This window comes from Xiphophorus couchianus, chromosome 8, assembly GCF_001444195.1.
Source record: "Xiphophorus couchianus chromosome 8, X_couchianus-1.0, whole genome shotgun sequence".
In the NCBI taxonomy this organism is placed as follows: domain Eukaryota; kingdom Metazoa; phylum Chordata; class Actinopteri; order Cyprinodontiformes; family Poeciliidae; genus Xiphophorus; species Xiphophorus couchianus.
Genome location: NC_040235.1, coordinates 5,028,594 through 5,047,367, shown reverse-complemented (window position 1 = coordinate 5,047,367; position 18,774 = coordinate 5,028,594). Strand labels below are relative to the sequence as shown.

The following is an 18,774-nucleotide window of genomic DNA, read 5'->3' as shown; positions in this document are numbered from 1 at the left end:
ACACTAAAATCTGACTCCATTCAGTTATTTAGACCAAGAAGCATCAAACCCGATGTTTCTTTTTATTATTTTTATATTTTATTGTTTAAACGTAAACGATGAAACTGAACAACAACATAACAATCCTCAGACAATAACATAACACATTGTTGGAGAATTATCCGTTCTCCATGCTGAGTTCTTGATGTATGAAGTCAAAGAAGAGTCAGTGAGTTGAATTCATGAATTTCATTTAATACCAAAAATACAGCTGGCCCATTATGACCTGCTACCTTTATGAGCTAACAGTCAAAATAGCATCCCACAAGAGTTTCCCATTCCCTTTGTCTCTCTGAGCTACGCCCCAAAGAGGGCATTACCTAGTGTGTCATCCCTTACCACAGCTCTCATTTACATTTTCTAACGTGATTTCCTTTAGGTTTAGCTTAGCTTTAGCTTAGCAACTAGCTAAAAGAGATAGAAGGAAAACACAGAATTATTTATCCTCAACAACACACACAAAATAAAGAAAATAAAAATAAAAGGATGTGAAAACCTCGCTCTAATGTAAATGGTACTTTTTCTCACTTTTTGTCTCATAAAGATGTAACGCATCGGTCTGTGCGCATGAAATGCATCTGTGGGATAATTTCATTTTCACAAAAAAAAACAAAAACAGGGTTGGATCAGCAGATTAACTCCAAACAGGTTTGATTATTTTAAGGTGATGAAGGTGTGTAGATCAATATGATCAATCAAGACACAGGGGAAAAAGCTGTGTAATATGTTGAATTAGACCAAAATTATCAAGAATATCAACCAAGCCCAAACAATTGAGGTCACACACTAGACCTGGTTATCAGGAAGGGTGTGAATATTTCCGATGTCTTAGTAACTGATGCTGCCCTGTCAGATCATTTCGCTGTTATCTTTCAAAGCACAATCAACCAATCAATCAAGGAATTTTGTGCATGTAAACATGACTACTGTCTCACACTTCATAAAGGGATTTTCTTTGGTATTTTTCTGTCTCTGAACTGTTGAGCAGCTAAGAACTTCACATCTACACATCTATATTGGTATATACATTTAAACCAAACCTCTAGCCTCTTTTGTCCTGGTAACCTTCACTGCCTTGCAAAAATATTCATATATTTTGGAAGTTCAAAATATTTTGCCATCCACAAACAGTATTTGTTGAGAATTTTTTGTAATAGATTGTAACTAACTTGTGCATAATTGTGACTCTTTTTGCAATAATAAAAATCTAACTTAAAACACATTTGAAAGACCATGTTGTAGGCAGTCCACCAACACTCTCATTGTTCCAAACAGAGATTCAACTTTGTGTCTCTGCCCACGGATGTCCTGGAAATTGAGGTGAAAGACAAGTTTGCCAAGAGTCGGCCAATCATCAAGCGCTTTCTGGGGAAGCTTTCTGTCCCTGTCCAGAGGCTGCTGGAAAAACACGCCATCGGGTAACATACAGCACTTCCCTCTGTTTAATGCTTTTTAATCTGAAGATAGCTGTCGCAGCTTGCGCATTATTGTTTATTTCAGTTCATCTTTGTTTATCTCCAATACTCTTCTAATATTTGTCTGTGCACAGAGATCGTGTGGTGAGTTACTCTCTGGGTCGCAGGTTGCCAACAGATCATGTTTGCGGCCAGCTGTTGTTCCGCTTTGAGCTGACCTCTTCGATTCATCCAGGTACACATCATCCAGCAGCAGGCAGCATCTTTTAATATTGTTTATAATACAGTGTTGGATTTCATTGAGACTTTAAAGTGACCAACAACCTTGCCTAACAATCCAGATTTGTGGTTAAATGGTGTGTTTAAATGCTGGTGGAAAGCTGGGTCATATGATTTTTGTTCGGAGTACAGTGTTTTCATCCTCTGAACATTTGTCACTGTGCTTGTGCCGAAGTGGCAAAGACGATATTACGTTGGAAAACGGAATATTTCAGTATTTCTTTATAATACGGTAAATGTTGCAGGACACCAGACATTGATGCCTGGATCTGAGGATCCTTATTAGAGGGCCAGTGTGTTCGTGCCACTGCTCCATTGGATCCGAGGGTTGATGAGATTTGAAAGACCCTGATCCTCCAATAAGGAAAATAACACGAGACCTGATCCATCAATCAGCCACTCTGTCCTGTGTAGAGGTAAATAAAGATGTTACTTATACATATAGAAATTCAATCAATTAGAATTGAAAGCCAATTTATTTCACTTAATTATATTCATGCCCCATATACCATGTCCCTTGGGAGCCATGTGGGGGGTTCTCCAGGAATATGGGGTACCGGGCCCTTTGATACGGGCTGTCAAGTCCCTGTATGACCGGTGTCAGAGTCTGGTCCGCATTGTTGGCAGTAAGTCGGGCTCATTTCCAGAGATAGTTGGACTCCACCAGGGCTGCCCTTTGTCACCGATTCTGCTCATTACTTTCATGGACAGAATTTCTAGGTGCAGCCAATATGTTGAGGGGATCCATTTTGGTGGCCTTAGGATCGCATCTCTGCTTTTTGCAGATGATGTGGTGTTGTTGGCTTCATCAGGTCGTGATCTGCAGCTCTCGCTGGAGCGGTTCACAGCCGAGTGTGAAGCGGCCAGGATGAGGATCAGTGCCTCCAAATCCGAGGCCATGGTCTTGAGCCAGAAAAGGGTAGAGTGCCTTCTCCAGGTTGGGGTGAGGTGTCCTGCCGCAAGTGGAGAAATTTAAGTATCTCGAGATCTTGTTCACGAATGGGGGAAGAAGGGAGTGGGAGATCAACAGGCAGATCTACCCTCATCTACGGTCATGAGTTATGGGACATGACTGAAAGAACAAGATCACGGATACAAGCGTCCTAAATGGGTTTTCTCCCGTAGGGTGTCTGGGCTCTCCCTTAGAGATAGGGTGAGAAACTCGGTCATCCGGGAGGGACTCAGAGTAGAGCTGCTGCTCCTTCATGTCGAGAGGAGCCAGTTGAGGTGGCTCAGGCATCTGGTTAGGATGCCTCCTGGACGCCTCCCTGGTGAGGTGTTCCGGGCACGTCCCACCGGGAGGAGGCCTTGGGGAAGACCCAGGACATGCTGGAGGGACTATGTTTCTTGGCTGGCCTGGGAATGCCTTGGGATTCCCCAGGAGGAGCTGGAACAAGTGACTGGGGAGAGGGAAGTCTGGGCCTCCCTTCTGAAGTTGCTACCCCCGCGACCCGACCCCGGATGAAGCGGAAGAAAATGGATGGATGAATATATTCACTTGGTGAATAAAGTAAAAGGCAAATCAGAGTATTTCACACACTACACAAATATTATCAATCAGCAACGTGACTTAGGAATTTGATTGGAACCTGTTAGGCAGAACAAATACTGTAAGAACCACCATAGAGATTTTATTTATTTTTTTACCCCTCCAGGGAGTCTTTTGTGGGCTCGAGTGTCCCTATATGAAAGTAGGCTGACAGGAAAGGGGGAAGTAGAGGGGGGAAGACATGCGGCAAATATTGTCGGGTCCGGGAGTAAAACCTGCGATGACCGCGTCAAGGACTCAAGGCCTTCAAACATGTGTTGCACTATCCCCTACGCCACCTTGGCACGCCCTGTAGAGATAATTTTAATGGATCAAATATACTCTCTTAAACTTCACTTAAGTGTTGACACTGAAGATGCACGGATTTAGCTACCAACAGCTAAAGTAGTATAGCTCACATAAACATTAGCCCCCACTAACAGAAAAATATGAGGAGGACAGAGTATCAAAATACCAGATATATAAAAAGTAATCTAAAATGATTTATAATTGCTCGATGTATCATTATAATCGGCGAACAAAGCGTGCAGATTTAACTTATTTCTGAGGGCAGACCACCGGGAAGCTCCGTCTTGTTTGACAGCCTGTTTTTCCAGCCAGCGAACCATTCCTCCACCCACTGGTCGTTTCTCAGACCACATAATCTCATCTGTACCGCTCAAAAATGCACAATATGTCTATAAACAATTTTGGAATATTATAAATAAGTACTGAAATATTCCGTTTTCCAACGAAATAACTTCTTTGCCACTTTGGCACAAGCACAGTGACAAACGTTCAGAGAATGAAAACACTGTACTCTTAACAAAAATCATATGACCCAGCTTTCCACCAGCATTTAAACGCACCACTTAAGCACAAGGGACCAGACAAAGCGCAGCCCTAATACCCCAATGATGGGTAAAAACATTGGACTTCGTGTTCCCTTACCCAGAAGTGGGGTCACCGGGGCCACACTCTGGAGCCAGGCCTAGAGGGGTGGCACGACGGCGGGCGTCTGGTGGCTGGGCTTTTTCCCATGGAGCCCAGCCGGGCTTAGCCCGAAGAGGAAACATGGGTCCCCCCTCCCATGGGCCCACCACCTGTGAGAGGAGCCAAAGGGGTTGGGTACATTGTGAGATGGGTGGTGGTCGAGGGAGGGGATCCTGGCGGTCTGATCCTCGGCTGCAGAAGCTGGCTCTTGGGACGTGGAATGTCACCTCTTTGGTGGGGAAGGAGCCAGAGCTAGTGTGTGAGGTTGAGAGGTTCTGGCTAGAAATAGTCGGTCTCACCTCGACGCATGGCTCTGGTTCTGGAACTAGTCTCCTTGAGAGGGGCTGGACATACTTCCACTCTGGAGTTGCCCAAGGTGAAAGGCGTCGGGCAGGAGTGGGCATACTTGTTGCTCCCCATCTCGGCGCCTGTACGTTGGGGTTTACCCCGGTGAATGAGAGGAGAGGGTAGCCTCCCTCCGCCTACGGGTGGGGGGACGGGTACTGACTGTCGTTTGTGCTTACGGGCCGAACGGCAGTTCAGATTACCCACCCTTCTTCGAGTCCCTAGAGGGGGTACTGGAGAGTGCCCCTCCAGGGGACTCCCTTGTTCTGCCGGGGGACTTCAACGCTCACGTGGGCAATGACAGTGAGACCTGGAGGGGCGTTGTTGGGAGGAACGGCCCCCCCGATCTGAACTCGAGTGCTGTTCTGTTGTTGGACTTCTGTGCTCGTCACAGATTGTCCATAACAAACACCATGTTCAAGCATAAAGGTGTCCACACGTGCACTTGGCACCAGGACACCCTAGGCAGCAGTTCGATGATTGTCATCGTTTCATCGGATCTGCGGCCGTATGTCTTTGACACTCGGGTGAGTTGGCTTCGGTGGTGGGGGAGGATGCCGGTCATACCTGGCAGGCCCAAACATGTTGTGAGGGTCTGCTGGGAACGTCTGGCAGAATCCCCTGTGAGACGAATGTAAGAGCCTTATGATTGAAATAAGCAATTACTGATGTGGCAGGAGCACACGGCTTTGACACTTGGGTGGTGGGTGTGTCGAGGTGGGCGTGATTGTCACTAAGGTATGAATGGGAGCCATACTGGCGCGCTGATTTGTATGTAGGAGGAAGCGGGTGCGCCGGTGGTGGTCATAATTTCTGTTGACCGTGTTGTAATGTCGTTTATTGTTAGCCACATTGTATGGTTTAGCCTGGTCAGTATGTGTCAGTCCTTGAAAGGTCTGAAGTATGGCTGTCGCAGTGGAATAAATTGATGATTGCAACAACCTGAAGCGACTTGGAGTATAATGAAGCACGAGTCGGACAGTTTGAAATTCACCGCGTTAACCCAGTGCGGCCCTCTACAATATCGCTAGTTTGCCGCACATTTAACGGAGCTTTAACTCCCATATCCGGCAGAACTTCAAACACGTTCCGGGGGAGGTAGGGGACATTGAGTCTGAGTGGACCATGTTCCGTGCCTCCATTGTCAAGGCGGCTCATCTAAGCTGTGGCCGCAAGGTTGTCGGTGCCTGTCGTGGCGGCAACCCTCGAACCAGTTGGTTGACATCTTCGGTGAGGGATGCTGTCAGGCTGAAGAAGGAGTCCTATCGGGCCTTTTTGGCCTGAGGGACTCCAGAAGCAGCTGATGGGTACCGGTGGGCGAAACGGCATGTGGCTCGGGTGGTTGCTGAGGCAAAAACTCGGGCATGGGAGGAGTTTGGAGAGGCCATGGAGAAAGACTTTTGTACGGCTTCGAGGCGATTCTGGTCGACCATCCGGCATCTCAGGAGGGGGAAACAGCGCAGCACCAACACTGTTTATAGTGGGGATGGTGTGCTGCTGGCCTCAACTCGGGATGTTGTGGGCCGGTGGGCAGAATACTTTGAAGACCTCCTCAATCCCACCAACAAGCCTTCCATTGAGGAAGCTGAGTCTGAGGACTCTTGGTTGGGCTCCCCAATCTCTGGGGACGAGGTCGCAGAGGTGGTTAAAAAGCTCCTGGCAGGGCCCCCAGGGTGGATGAGATCCGCCCGGAGTTCCTTAAATCTCTGGATATTGTAGGGTTGTGTTGGCTGACGAGGCTCTGCAATATCGCATGGACATCGGGGGCAGTTCCCCTGGATTGGCAGACTAGGGTGGTGGTTCCACTGTTCAAAAAGGGAACCACCCTTCCCAAAAAGGGTGGTCACACTCCCCCTATAATTGGGGGAGTGTGACCCCCCAATTATAGGGCGGTCACACTCTTAAGCCTCCCTGGAAAGGTCTATTCAGGGGTCCTGGAGAGGAGGGTCTGTCGGATAGTCGAACATCGGATTCAGGAAGAGCAGTGTGGTTTGTGAGGTTGTAGTTATAACAAGTTAGCTCTGTCGTTAAATCGAGCTTTTATCACCTGCGGATTTTAGCAAAAGTTAAATCTTATTTTGGTTTTAAGGACTTTGAAGGACTTATCCATGCCTTCATTACATCTCGTTAGGATTATTGCAATTCCTTATATAGAGGCATGGATAAATCACAGATGCAGCGACTTCAAATCATCCAGAACGCAACAGCACGACTTCTTACAGGAACCAGGAAGCGTGACCATATAAGGCCCATACTGGCCTCTTTACACTGGCTGCCTGTTTTTTATCGAATAGATTTTAAGATTCTTTTATTAACTTATAAAGTTTTAAATGGATTAGCTCCCCCTTATCTTTGGGACCTTTTAAAATTTCAGTCTGTGTCCAGAACCCTACGTTCAAATAATCAGCTTTTACTGACAGTTCCTCGGACCCGACTTAAGAGGAAAGGAGATCAGGCTGTTTCTGTAGTTGGTCCTCTTCTATGGAACAATCTTCCTTTCCAAATTAGATCTGCCCACAGCCTGGATCATTTTAAATCGCTTCTTAAAACTCATTTTTATTCCTTAGCATTTAATTAAACTAGTGTTTTGATACTCTGTTTTTATTCATTTGTGTTATTGTCATTCTTGTACAGCACTTTGGTGCAGTTTTATGCCTGTTTTTAAAGTGCTATATAAATAAATTTGACATTGACATTGACATTAAAAAGTTTGTATGTAGAAATTTAATATTTGTAGAAATCGTAATTGTGTATGTGTACTTTTATTTTGTATTTGTAATTTCTTCATATTTGTGACCCCATATTTACAAGTACATGGAGTTACGCACAAATATTCTTTTTACGATTTACAAATCATGTTTCACAGATACAACTATCCAAAGTTACACACAATACGAGTTACAAGTCCATGATTACACACTTCACAAGTATTTTGAGACTATTTTCACTCCATAGATGCCCACTCTATAATAAAGAAGCCCCTTCTCTAGTCTTGTACGCTAAAATGAAATTTGCTGAGAGATTTTAAAACTGCAATTTCAACCGCATGTTGATTGGAAATAAATCACCAATTCAATCAGTTATGCTGTCACCAACACAGAAGATGTCCCTGCCACTTATAAAAGAGATCATGTGTCTCTGAACACCTCAAAGTAAAACAGTGTGTGATGAGGATATGCAAACTTTTGACTATCGATGCAGCTCTGATTAATCAACGTCTAAATGTACATTTAATTAACTGTTGTATTCTGGCTGCAGATGATGAGGAGGTTTCTCTGGTCATGGAGCCAGCTTGCAATGAGGTGGAAACTCCTGCTGAAGGGAACCATGCAGCCGATGCACCAGATGACGACACACTGAGTGTGAGCCTCGATATGCCGGATCTCCCTCTGGATGCTCCTCTGGACACCAACACCTCAATGGCAGGAGCACAGAGCCAGGACGTCCCTTTTACTGTTCGGCAAGAAGACAACAGTGCTGCAGAGGTGGAACCAGGAAGAGTGGAGCAGCAGAGCACAGTTAGGAATGAGACCTCAGCTTCACAGCCTGAGGGAGAGCCAGGGGATGGGGCCTCACCTGAACGGCAGGAGGGCAATGGAGAAGAGGAGCAGGGAGGGGAAACTGGAGAGGAGAGCAAAGAGGCTGAGGGTGCAGCCCAACCTGAGTCAGACTCAGACTGCCATATAGAGGCACAGACAAATGGAGGGGCCACTGGTGCTGCTGTATTGGCTCCATCTGTGGAGGCGGCCCCAACACAGGAAGAATGTGTAGACTCTACCCCAGGAGCTTCACAGGAGCCCAATGAGAAAGGAGAAAGCAGCTGTGAACCCTGCTCCTGCCAGTCTCTGTTCTCCAACTGCAACTTCCAAGCTTCGTCACGGCGTAAAGCACGGCCCTGCTCCCTGCCTGTGTCAGAGCTGGAGACGGTGATTGCCTCGGCGTGCGGGGAGCTAGAGACGCCAAGATCCCACTACATCCGGATTCACCACCTCCTGCACAGCCTCCCATCAGCCAGACCTCCCAGCCAGGAAGAGGAGGGGGAGGTCACCAACTCCACTGTGGACTCCAACGCTACAACCTCCCCAACCCTGAAGAGCTCCAAAGAGGAGGAAGAGGTGGAAGAGGAGGAAGAAGAGGAGGACACAACACAGTCCCCATCTCAGGTGAATTTGGATGAAGTTATATTTAAAGGAGAGCTCAGGAAAGCAACACTCAAAAGCCCCTATTGGACTTCAGTGCTGGGCCCAGGCTGAGCAGAAGAACAGCATGTGTTGTTATGTTGAGAGGGTGGAGTAGTAGATGGCAGGGAGGGGCCGCCCAAGTGAACGATGCTGCCACGTGGGGGATTGCATCAGCCTAGGTTACCATACTGGGGGGCAAAGGATAGGAGGTCCTAGTTGAGGGTAAGGGGATGTTTATAGCTATTCATATGTGTGTGCATGTATGCATTTGTAAGTAGCCCCTCCGCCCCCCTCACCTCCTCGGCCATGGTTCTTGATAGGTGATAGAGCGTTTATCAACAGCCTCAGTAGAGCTCTGATGCAGGCCCATAGATGTCATGGGAAAGGGAACGGTAATGGGAGCAGAGCGTCTTGTTTACATAATATCATGCAGAATTTGAGATAGCCATCCATTCAAGGCTTACACAGGGGGAGCCAGTTCAGATAACAATTGTTTTGGGTTAGACTGGCTACATTAATTTTCCATCTGCCTTAAAGTTTCACTGATGTATCTCAGTGGTGACTCTCAAACAGCCAAATTTGTAGTTAGTCCAGCCGAGCCAAGCTTGTAACCTCACCAAGGTGCGTTCCTTCCTGCCAGCGAGTTTCAGGTACCACAGCTGGTCTGAGACTCTCAGCAAGAATCGCTTCCAGTTTGCAATTCTGCTGACAGTGTCTGAGTCTGAGTTTGTAGCCTGGCCGCTTGTCAATGGTCCCAATAGTTGCTGACATGACACTTCTCGATATGCTAGCTAACTATAAAATCCAAAAAGCAGAAATCCAATTATATAGCCATCTCCAACATCCTTGGATGACAATATGGACAGATGGTCTTGCACTTCCCCCAGGAATCCTTAATGTATCCAACAGCATGTGTCACGTTGGGGCAAGAGGGCTCTCCTTTGCCCACTCTTCTTGTCGAGAAAATTAGATCAATTGCATTGAGAGATCAGCTGTCCAGATCCATAATTTGCAATTTTAAAGGTATGCAAAGAGAGGCTCCAAAAGAAAGACAGCACAGAACACAGAGCCAAAACAGGGCAGACGGGGGAGGTAGAGAGTACAGAAAAAAGTGTCTCCAAGAGCACGTTGCTTACATATACAGTAGTGTAAGTAACGTGATAACATGGAATTGTTCAAGCAGTACACCTATCTTCACAGTGTTTTCTTATACTGTGAAATTCCTTCAGGCTATATTTCTGTTCTTGTAGGTCCCAGAGTGTCCAGGCTCATTCTGCCGGCGCTCTCTGCCCCGTAGCCTTTCCATTGAGCGCCTGTCTGAGTTGAACCAGCTGCTGGAAGGTGAAGGAGGACGAGGAGGACATGCAGTAACAAGAAGGATCTCTCCATCTTACTTAGATAATGAAGAGGGGGATTCTAACTTTGAAGGAGGGCCCAGGATGTGTAGCAGGACCCATAGACCTCCGGGAGAGAATGAGTGTGAGTTCTGTGACACGTCCTGTTACAGCACCTCCTGCTACAGCACTTCCTGCTACAGCACCTCCTGCTACAGCAACTCAGGTTACGAGGAGCGGGGCCGCTTTTGCAGCCACAACCGCCTGTCATCAGTGGACAGCAACCGGCTCTCCGGCAGCACCGTCTTCTCCTCCCAGGATGAAGAGGAAGATGAGGAGAGCGCCTTTGAGTCTGTTCCCAACCCGGTCCAGAATAACTCTCAGGATCCGGGTGGGGACGGGGGAGAGAGGAGGACTGGAAGATGGAACGAGGCTAGAAGAAGGGAGCAGGGAGAGCCAGCAGAGGCCGGACCCAGTGATAAGAACTGCATCGGTGAGACTAAACATGAGCTTCCTGTCACCTTTCTCTGCTTTATTCAGAGCCCAGAGTGCAGCATCACTCTCTGGCAATGATACCGCTAAACATCTCCATGACAATGACTTTCAGCTTTTTAGTTCATCCTGTGAAAGTTCATTAGCATTAGATTAAGTAATACAATATCAGCCTTTAATAAAAATTTTACCACCATAGCTTTTAAAGTTTTTCATATCTTGCAATCTGCATATTTCCCTCATGCAGATCATAGAAAATTATATACAGTAAGTTGAAAATATTCAAACTGTGCTTACTCTGAGATTGCTTGCAGAAAATGACATTTGTGTGTTTGCAAAATGGAAAAAGAATCTGCAAATAAAAAGCAAACCAGGACATAAAAACCCAATTTAGAATAAATTAATAAATGAAATGAATTGTGAGTTAATAAAATAATAATTTTTAAATAAATAAACAATATGAAAAAGCTTTGATAAAGAATAAATAAGAAAAAAAGGAAACTGATAAAACAATAAGATTGGAAATAAAATGAAAAATTTAATAATGGTGATAATGTTAAATAAATTTTGCTGAAAGCAAAACAGTTTAATTTATATGATTAGACAGCCTGACTGTATAATCGAATAAGTTGGGAAAGGTTTTCTGATGCAATATTTGACACATTGCTTTATCAACCCATTTATTTATTTATTTTATATTGTTATTGCTAACTATGTCAGGAGCCATCCCCCATGGTAGATGATATCGTGTTAAAATTAATTAACTTTTCCATTGTCTAATTCATTATAAAACACAATAAAAGAAATCTGTTTTGCATTTGCACATTTTGTGTTTATATTGTATTTTGTTTCAACTGATGAACGATCTTGGTCAGTTGACTTTTGTTACAGGTAAATGTATGGACTGCTGGGCTGTATTGAATTGCCCTTAGAAGTTGATGAAGCTGTCTGAATCTGAATTAGAATTAAACAGAGGGGGCAAGTGAGAGATTTTATAGTGGCTGTTTCCCTGCAGATTGTAGTGAACCGCAGCAGCAAAAGAAAAATCGTATCAAACCAAAATATCATATTAACTTTCTGTTCTCTAGAAAAAAATATTTTTGTAGTGTGGTTTACGGTTTTACACTGTAGATCAGGAAAATCTGTAAATTTGTAACTTTTGTTGACTTTGGCTGCTGGCAATATTAAAGGCATTTTTCTATGGATTTTGCAATTTTTAAGATTTTTACAATAAATTTCTCTGTTTTCTACATTCCATAACTGTAAAAATAATTTCAAATTTATGTTTCTTGAGTTATGGTAATTCATTGAATCTTCCGTGGTAATATAATTTTTTACAGTCTGTAATTGTTGGTATTTTACACTTTTAAGCGTACATTTTATTTATTTATTTATTTTACTATGTAGTTTTCAAGCGTATCCTCTGCAGAAAGTTGAAATATTAACAAAACTGGAGAGTAGTAGGAGAATGTTGCAGCGTGAGGAAGGGTATAGTGGTCATTATATGACCACATTATACTCTACACATTTTCCTGCTGCTTATAGCAGCAGGAACATGTGCCTGCTGCCTGTGTGTTTATGCCCCTCCATTTCCTCTGTGTTTCACTCTTTATTCTACTCATCATACATTCTCCTACAACATTGCAGTTGAAATATTAACAAAACTGGAGAGTAGTAGGAGAATGTTGCAGAGTGAGGAAAAGTAGAGTGGTCATTATATCCTCCAGCAGCCTAAGTCAATGCAAAGATAGTTCAGGATGGCTAAGCCAGTCTAACTATTAGCATTATCAAAAGGCTGCCTCACATTCTAAGTCTGGGAACTGGTTCCACTGGAGAGGAGCCTGATCTGTTCACATTCCACTTTTGTAACTTCTTCATTGGTAAACCTGCAGTCTGAGAGTAAAGGGTTCTGTTAGTAACACTTACTGTTCAGTTTTTTCGTGTGGGTTAAAAGTGGGGCTGTTAACCTCACTGTACCTCTAAGTTTGTGGTTTAAGAGCTCTTGTTCTGCAGGAAAACTGCTATGTTTCTGCTTATGGTCATGCATCTTCTCATCATTATTGGAAGGCTTCTTGAGTGCTATAATCATCAGATTGTATGAATTACATTTCCATCAGCTTGCTTAATTGTCCCATTTTCCCCCAGTCTGAGTACTCTCATTCCCGTAGGGTTAGGGTTAATCTAACCCCTAACCCTACCCCAGATCACATATTCTGCTAGAAATAATATTATAGGGGCGCTTGGGAAAGCTAATAGTTTCAGTGGCTATTTTGGCACCATATTCAGTGATAATGGAGGAAGGAGTTTCTTGAGTTAAGATCTTCATGACTTCCAAAATACAGACCCAATCCAAATGCATCTCAGAGGTATTTTGAAGGGCAGTTTGTTACAGCTTTGGATCATTTCACAGTTTCAATACATATTTTCTTCAGGTGTTTGAGAGCAGAATTGAAGATGCAGACCAAAAACGCAGATCAAAAATGGATACATTTACATAATTGTAATAAACTTGTCCCACCTTTCATTAACAACATTGAACAAGAAAATATATAATATTTTAAATAACTAATTTATAAATAGTAATCCCCAACCATGTGTCTCTCTGATGTTCTGTAGGTTCAGATCTCTCCCCTCCTGTTGGCCATCTTCCAGTACTGCGACCCAGCCATGACCCAAAACATTTTCCTGCTGCCACTGACCCAGCCTTACCTCCAAGTAAGAACCCAGAGCTCCCATTCTTACTCTGGAGTCTTATCCTAAATTCCCAGTATGCTGGAAAATGTGCCTGCTGCCTGTGTGTTTATGCCCCTCCATTTCCTCTGTGTTTCACTCTTTATCCTTCTCATCATACATTCTCCTACAACATTGCAAACAGCTTCATTCTGCTCACTGCTTGGAAAAGTTACTGGTCTAATTAAGGAGTTTGCAAATGTCTGGATCCTGAATTAAATGTGACCAAAAAAGCAAAACTGTAATGCAAAAGGGCATTTGTCACTCAAATTCGTCTCAGTGGTGAGGTGACTTTGTGTACAGAATAACTCAGCTTATTGCTGTAAACATGTAGATTTGTGTTATGGCCAAAGACTTAAATTTAGGTCCAGTCTTTGTAAGAAATTTTCTCCGGTGTTTGTTTCAGTGGGGCAAGCCTTTCTCCTGCCAACCATTTGAATCAAGTTTCTACCAGACAAATAGACTATTTGAACCTTTATTTAAACAGAAGCTGGAACTTTAAAGGGAGAAAGACCAGAAACCAAATTGTTTTTGAATTTACAATGATATCTTATAGACTTAATGGAAATAAATAAATCTTTGAAAACTCAAACTTAAGCTTGAGATTTTAACTGCATTTGGCAGGATGTCAGACTGAATTAACATTGTTCCTCAAAAGTTCAAATAAATGCAACCATTAACATAATCTGTTTTACTTGAAGCCAAGTTAGGAATAAGTTCTAAATGTTACAAAGCTCTCAATCCAGAGTAGTCAAGTAATGATATTGAACCAAAGCTTTTTTGGTTGGTTGTCTTCAAAGTTTGTGATGCTTAGGAACATCAGTATTCCAGTCCAGCTTAGTAGAAGGGGTTCCAGAACCAACAACTGGATTTAAATTAGGCTGTCTGCTTTCTCTGCCTTCTCTGTTCCCTCAGACTGGGAAGCTCGTGTTGACAGCCATGGCAGGGTCTTCTATGTCGATCATGTCAACAGGACCACAACTTGGCAGAGACCAAGCCATGGTGCCAAGTGCAACCATGGCATCCCTCGCTCGGGTTCTACACAGCAAATGGAGCAACTCAACCGGAGGTACACTGGGCAAAATTCATGCTCTGTTCTGCTTAAATGATATGCGTGTTAACATATAAGATGACATCCTAAACTGTAAGTAAGAAAAAATGGTTTTTAGGCCTGAGAGAAATTTTCACAAACTTTGCTGCTTCATTGTGAGTTTTTTTTGTATGATGTTTTTAAAGCATTCCTTGACAAAAAAAAAACTTCAAGTACATTTCTTGTGTTTTTATTATTATAATATTGTGTTTTTTCTTAAAAACACAATATTAGTTTGGCACCATTCCCATACGGTCTTAGCTGAGGTGTCCAAGATGTCATGTTCACCTATTTAGGGAAATAATAGATTCAAACCAGGAAGAGCAGACAGAGGGTTTAGAATATGGCTGAATAAAGGCTTAAATAAAATATGGGACTTTTATAGTGAAGGAGTTTTGATGTCCTTTGAACAACTGGTAAATAAATACAGTCTGCCCCAAAAGCATTTTTTAACTATCTACAGATTAGAAACTCTGTTACTGCCTCATAGAAATCTACTGCCGAACCTCCGCTTTCTACCATAGAGGATATAGCCGTTCACCATAATCAGAGTACAGGCCTACTTTACCGATTCTGTAATATTTTACTTTTAGCCTCAAAAGAAAATAGTATCTCATATTTACAAGCATGGAAAACTGATCTACAAACGGAAATCTCTGAGGATAAATGGAATAACTTATGTCTATTGGCACAAACTCAAACTGTTAACACAAGGTTTAAACTAGTACCTTGTGTGTTTTTTTGGGGGGTGGTGGGAGGGATTGTACTGAATGTTTCTTAATTCTCATCTTTTTTTGTATGTCAGTATAGCATAAAATTCTAATAAAAATATTTGAAAAGAAAAAGAAAAGTGGCCTCATTTTCACCCTTCTTCACAACAGGTCAGTGTTGTGCCAGAATTATCTGTGAACAAAAAGTAAAGTTTTTTTGTCTATTATTTTCAACTTGTCCCACCTGAAACTTTATCTGATTGGATTTTTCTCTTGCTATATTATTTTCATATCATTGTTCATCCCAAAAAAATCTCAATCATTTTTTGAAAAAAATTGTTTAATCAACGTAGTGATCGTTTATACAGAAACATTGTATACTTAAGAAGCAAACCCTTAGTCAGGAGACAGCTCTGCCACCTGCTGTATTCTCTTCATAAGCCTGAAGCTTTTTTCACAGCAATTTGTTGCTGTGAGATTTGCTGTATGTGAGAGGCTGTAAAATTCAGCTTGATTTAAAGCGGAACTCACAATATACTCAAGGGGGATCTGTCACAGGAATCAGCTAAAATATGTTACACCATTGAATTTGATAAGAAAATAAATATCCAACCACTCAATATGAAATTTGTTGATTTTTAGCAACAATGATTTATTTTTAAAAAATCACAATACTAAGAGATAATAATAGTTCTTCTGATAAATAGATCAGTAACCAAAAATCCCTCAAAAAATAATTATAGGTTAGATTTAAATCACTCAGTTTATATAAGCAAAAAAACCTAAATAATTAAATGTCCAAAAATTCCCGTTCTTTTTTGAGGAGAATAATGTCCTCAAAGGAGTTCCATATCCTCAAAAAAACAAAACAAAGTTCTGGAAGTATTTCTCCGTTTTAATCCAAAGTCCCAATCCAAAATGAAAAATCCAAAACGTCAACCCCCCCCCCCCAAAAACAGTTGAAAAAGAGTGGTACCACCAAAAATGCCCAAAAAGAAATGTAAAGTCCTGATCTCACCTGGAGCATCTTTCTTCCCCCTCAGTGGCGTCCTCTTGCACCGGGTGGCGTTTCATGGGTGCAAGCTCCAATCCAGTTTCTAAATGCACGATCTGCGGCGCTGGGGCAAACTTTGATTGCTGTTTTATGTCTTTTCTTTGATTTTTTACTTGTTTTAAACATTCAAGTGAAATCTTCCGCTGCACAGATCTGACGGTGTGCGTCTTCCTCTTCGGTTGCACCAACGCACATGCCCCCTTTTTATTTACTAATTTCAACCACACCTAAAACCAGCATAATGCTGCCCAAAATCAGTTTTAAACAGTGGAAATACAGTAATTATATAATTTTAACAATGAAACAACAGCAACTGTTCTACAAAACAGTTTGATACATTTACTCTTTAATGTATTTATTCAGAAAAAACAAACAAACATGATGGTTATGTTACAAGGCTACCATTTTTTTTTCTGAAGTGCTAACTCCACTTATCTTCTGGTGTTTCTTATTTTAGGTGAACTGCCCAAAATGTCTCCCCTGACCCCCCTCTCCCACCTGCTTTTTGGTCTTGTAATTCACCACTTCTTCATATGCAGTGCACATTTCATTCTGTCTGCTTCTGACATGAAGCTATGATTTTCTTATAGATACCAGAACATCCAGAGGACCATGGCCACAGAGGAGGATAGTGGGAGTCGGAGTTCAGATGGTGAATTGGAGCCTGTTCAGACAGGTACCTCTTTCACAAACCTGTTTCACCAGCAGTTTAACTGCTGATGAAACCCTTTGAAATTTAAAGTTTGAATCGCCAAAGCTAACTCATTCAGAATTAACTAACCCTGATAGACATTAAAATCCCTTGGCCTATTGGAAGTTGAAACCAAAGCAACATTTAGTGCTTTTACTAACTTGAGTAGTTTAATGTTTGCTATTGAGTTCAGAAGTAAAGTGTCACTAAAGGAAAGTTGTGTTGAAGAATTATAGCAACTGTCAGTTTTGGCTTCTAAATCAGCAGACCGTTTGGGGTTAGGATTATTTTGATTTGCTTATTGCTTACCAGAAACATGTTGTCATGTTTGGTTCCAGTTTACGAACCCACATGCACGAACACAATCAGGAGACGCGTGTGCAAAACAATAATGAAGTTTATTGACAAGAGGGAATAGGGTTGGGGAGAAAACACGGAGCAGGAGTCTGGAAGGGGCAACCAGTTCAGCCACTGTCAACGAGGAGAAGCTGTTAGAATATACGAATCTAGGAAGGTGGATGAATATATATGTTGACGCAGGGAAAGGCTTACTAGGAGCGGATGGATGTTTCCTTTGGAGCAACAACGGACCCAGGGGCGGCGTGGAGAGGCAACGAACCGTTGGAGGGCGGACAGGTAAGTCAGAACTGAGCGGAGGAGCGAACTGACGGCTGGTCGGAGTCCGGGACAAACGACCCACAGAACTCTCCTCTCGGAAAACTCCGGAGGAATCCAGGTAAACCTGACAACAGGAAAAAAACACAGGAGGCGATTATCTCAGGAAATGCTCAGAGGGCCTACTCAGGAACGATTTGTTACCAAGGTAAACAAACACTCAGGCAAGGAAGTGTCAGCTCGCCGCTTCTTAAATACTCCCAGCCTCAGTCAGACAATGCGCCACAGGTGTGTCCCCGGGTTCGACCCCACGCCTCTCCAGGGGCTCTGCTCCTAGGCGGCATCTGGTGGAGGAAGTGGGAAGCAGCAGGCTTCCACAAAAAACAAAACAAAACACCGATCCTGACACATGTACTAAACACAGTGCAGCCATCATTCTTGATCATTACTAAAGAATAATAGTTCTCTTTTTGTTTGCAGCCCCTTCCTCCCCGGTCAATCATCAGAAGATCACATATCTCCTTCAGTCACCGGCTGTCAAGTTCATCTCACACCCTGAATTTTTCACTGTGTTGCACAGCAACTATGTGAGTGCTTCTTACAAGAACACACACGCACACAGCTATTTGTGGAAATGAAATGAACACCATCTTTGAACTCATCAACAGAGATGTTTAGCCATAACTCACAACATCATGTTTGGAGAAAACTTAAAACAAAAGCCAAAGCACCTTAGGAATAGCTAAAGCTGAACTTAGTAGTTAAAAATATTCCATCAGTAACTTCACACTTTTTTGTCTTTGGATTAGTTTTCTTTAAGTCTTGAGGTAATTTTGCTCCACAAGCAGAAGATAATCATTAAGACCAGATCAGTATAGGTTTATAACAGTGGTGTACCTGGCTATTTGAAACATTCAGTGGAATAAAGTTTGATATCTGTGTTTTGGTTATCCTCTGTTTAGAACTCTTTAAGTAGACGTTTATATTCATGCTCTTTTTTGAAGTCTGTTTACGCAGCAAGTCTGTTTCCTCTCCTCATGTTTTTTTAAATAAATCTTAATGAGTAAGTGGCAAGTATGCAAGAAACAAATGAGTTATGCAGTAGGGTTGTTAATACACCAAAAATTCACATGAATTGTTTTGAAAGCCTCACTATCTCCAGCCATGATTTAGAGCAGCAAATTATATTAATTTTGTACCCAGAATGCTTTGCTGTGGTGAATATAGAGCTTTCGCATTATCTTCTGCCAAATACCACGTTAGTATTGACCCTATACA

At 42.7% G+C, this 18,774-nt stretch overlaps 1 protein-coding gene and 1 long non-coding RNA gene across 6 annotated transcripts in view; one reads left to right on the top strand and one right to left on the bottom strand.

Annotated features, from left to right (window-relative positions):
• Positions 1–18,774, top strand: part of hecw1a (HECT, C2 and WW domain containing E3 ubiquitin protein ligase 1a) — a 68,368-nt gene that overhangs the window by 31,183 nt on the left and 18,411 nt on the right. For 4 of the 5 annotated variants that reach the window (XM_028025815.1, XM_028025813.1, XM_028025818.1 and 1 more), the window contains 8 exons: positions 1,315–1,457; positions 1,589–1,689; positions 7,858–8,762; positions 10,031–10,607; positions 13,223–13,321; positions 14,252–14,405; positions 16,781–16,866; positions 17,977–18,083. In XM_028025815.1, the coding sequence (XP_027881616.1) occupies positions 1,315–1,457; positions 1,589–1,689; positions 7,858–8,762; positions 10,031–10,607; positions 13,223–13,321; positions 14,252–14,405; positions 16,781–16,866; positions 17,977–18,083 (2,172 nt within the window). The remainder of the gene's footprint in view (positions 1–1,314; positions 1,458–1,588; positions 1,690–7,857; positions 8,763–10,030; positions 10,608–13,222; positions 13,322–14,251; positions 14,406–16,780; positions 16,867–17,976; positions 18,084–18,774) is intronic. The other variant, XM_028025814.1, reaches the window with a different exon arrangement.
• Positions 17,261–17,916, bottom strand: LOC114149826 (uncharacterized). The gene is made up of 3 exons (XR_003596592.1): positions 17,701–17,916; positions 17,434–17,623; positions 17,261–17,352 (listed from the first exon to the last, which is right to left on the bottom strand). It is a non-coding gene; the product is annotated as an uncharacterized LOC114149826 (long non-coding RNA).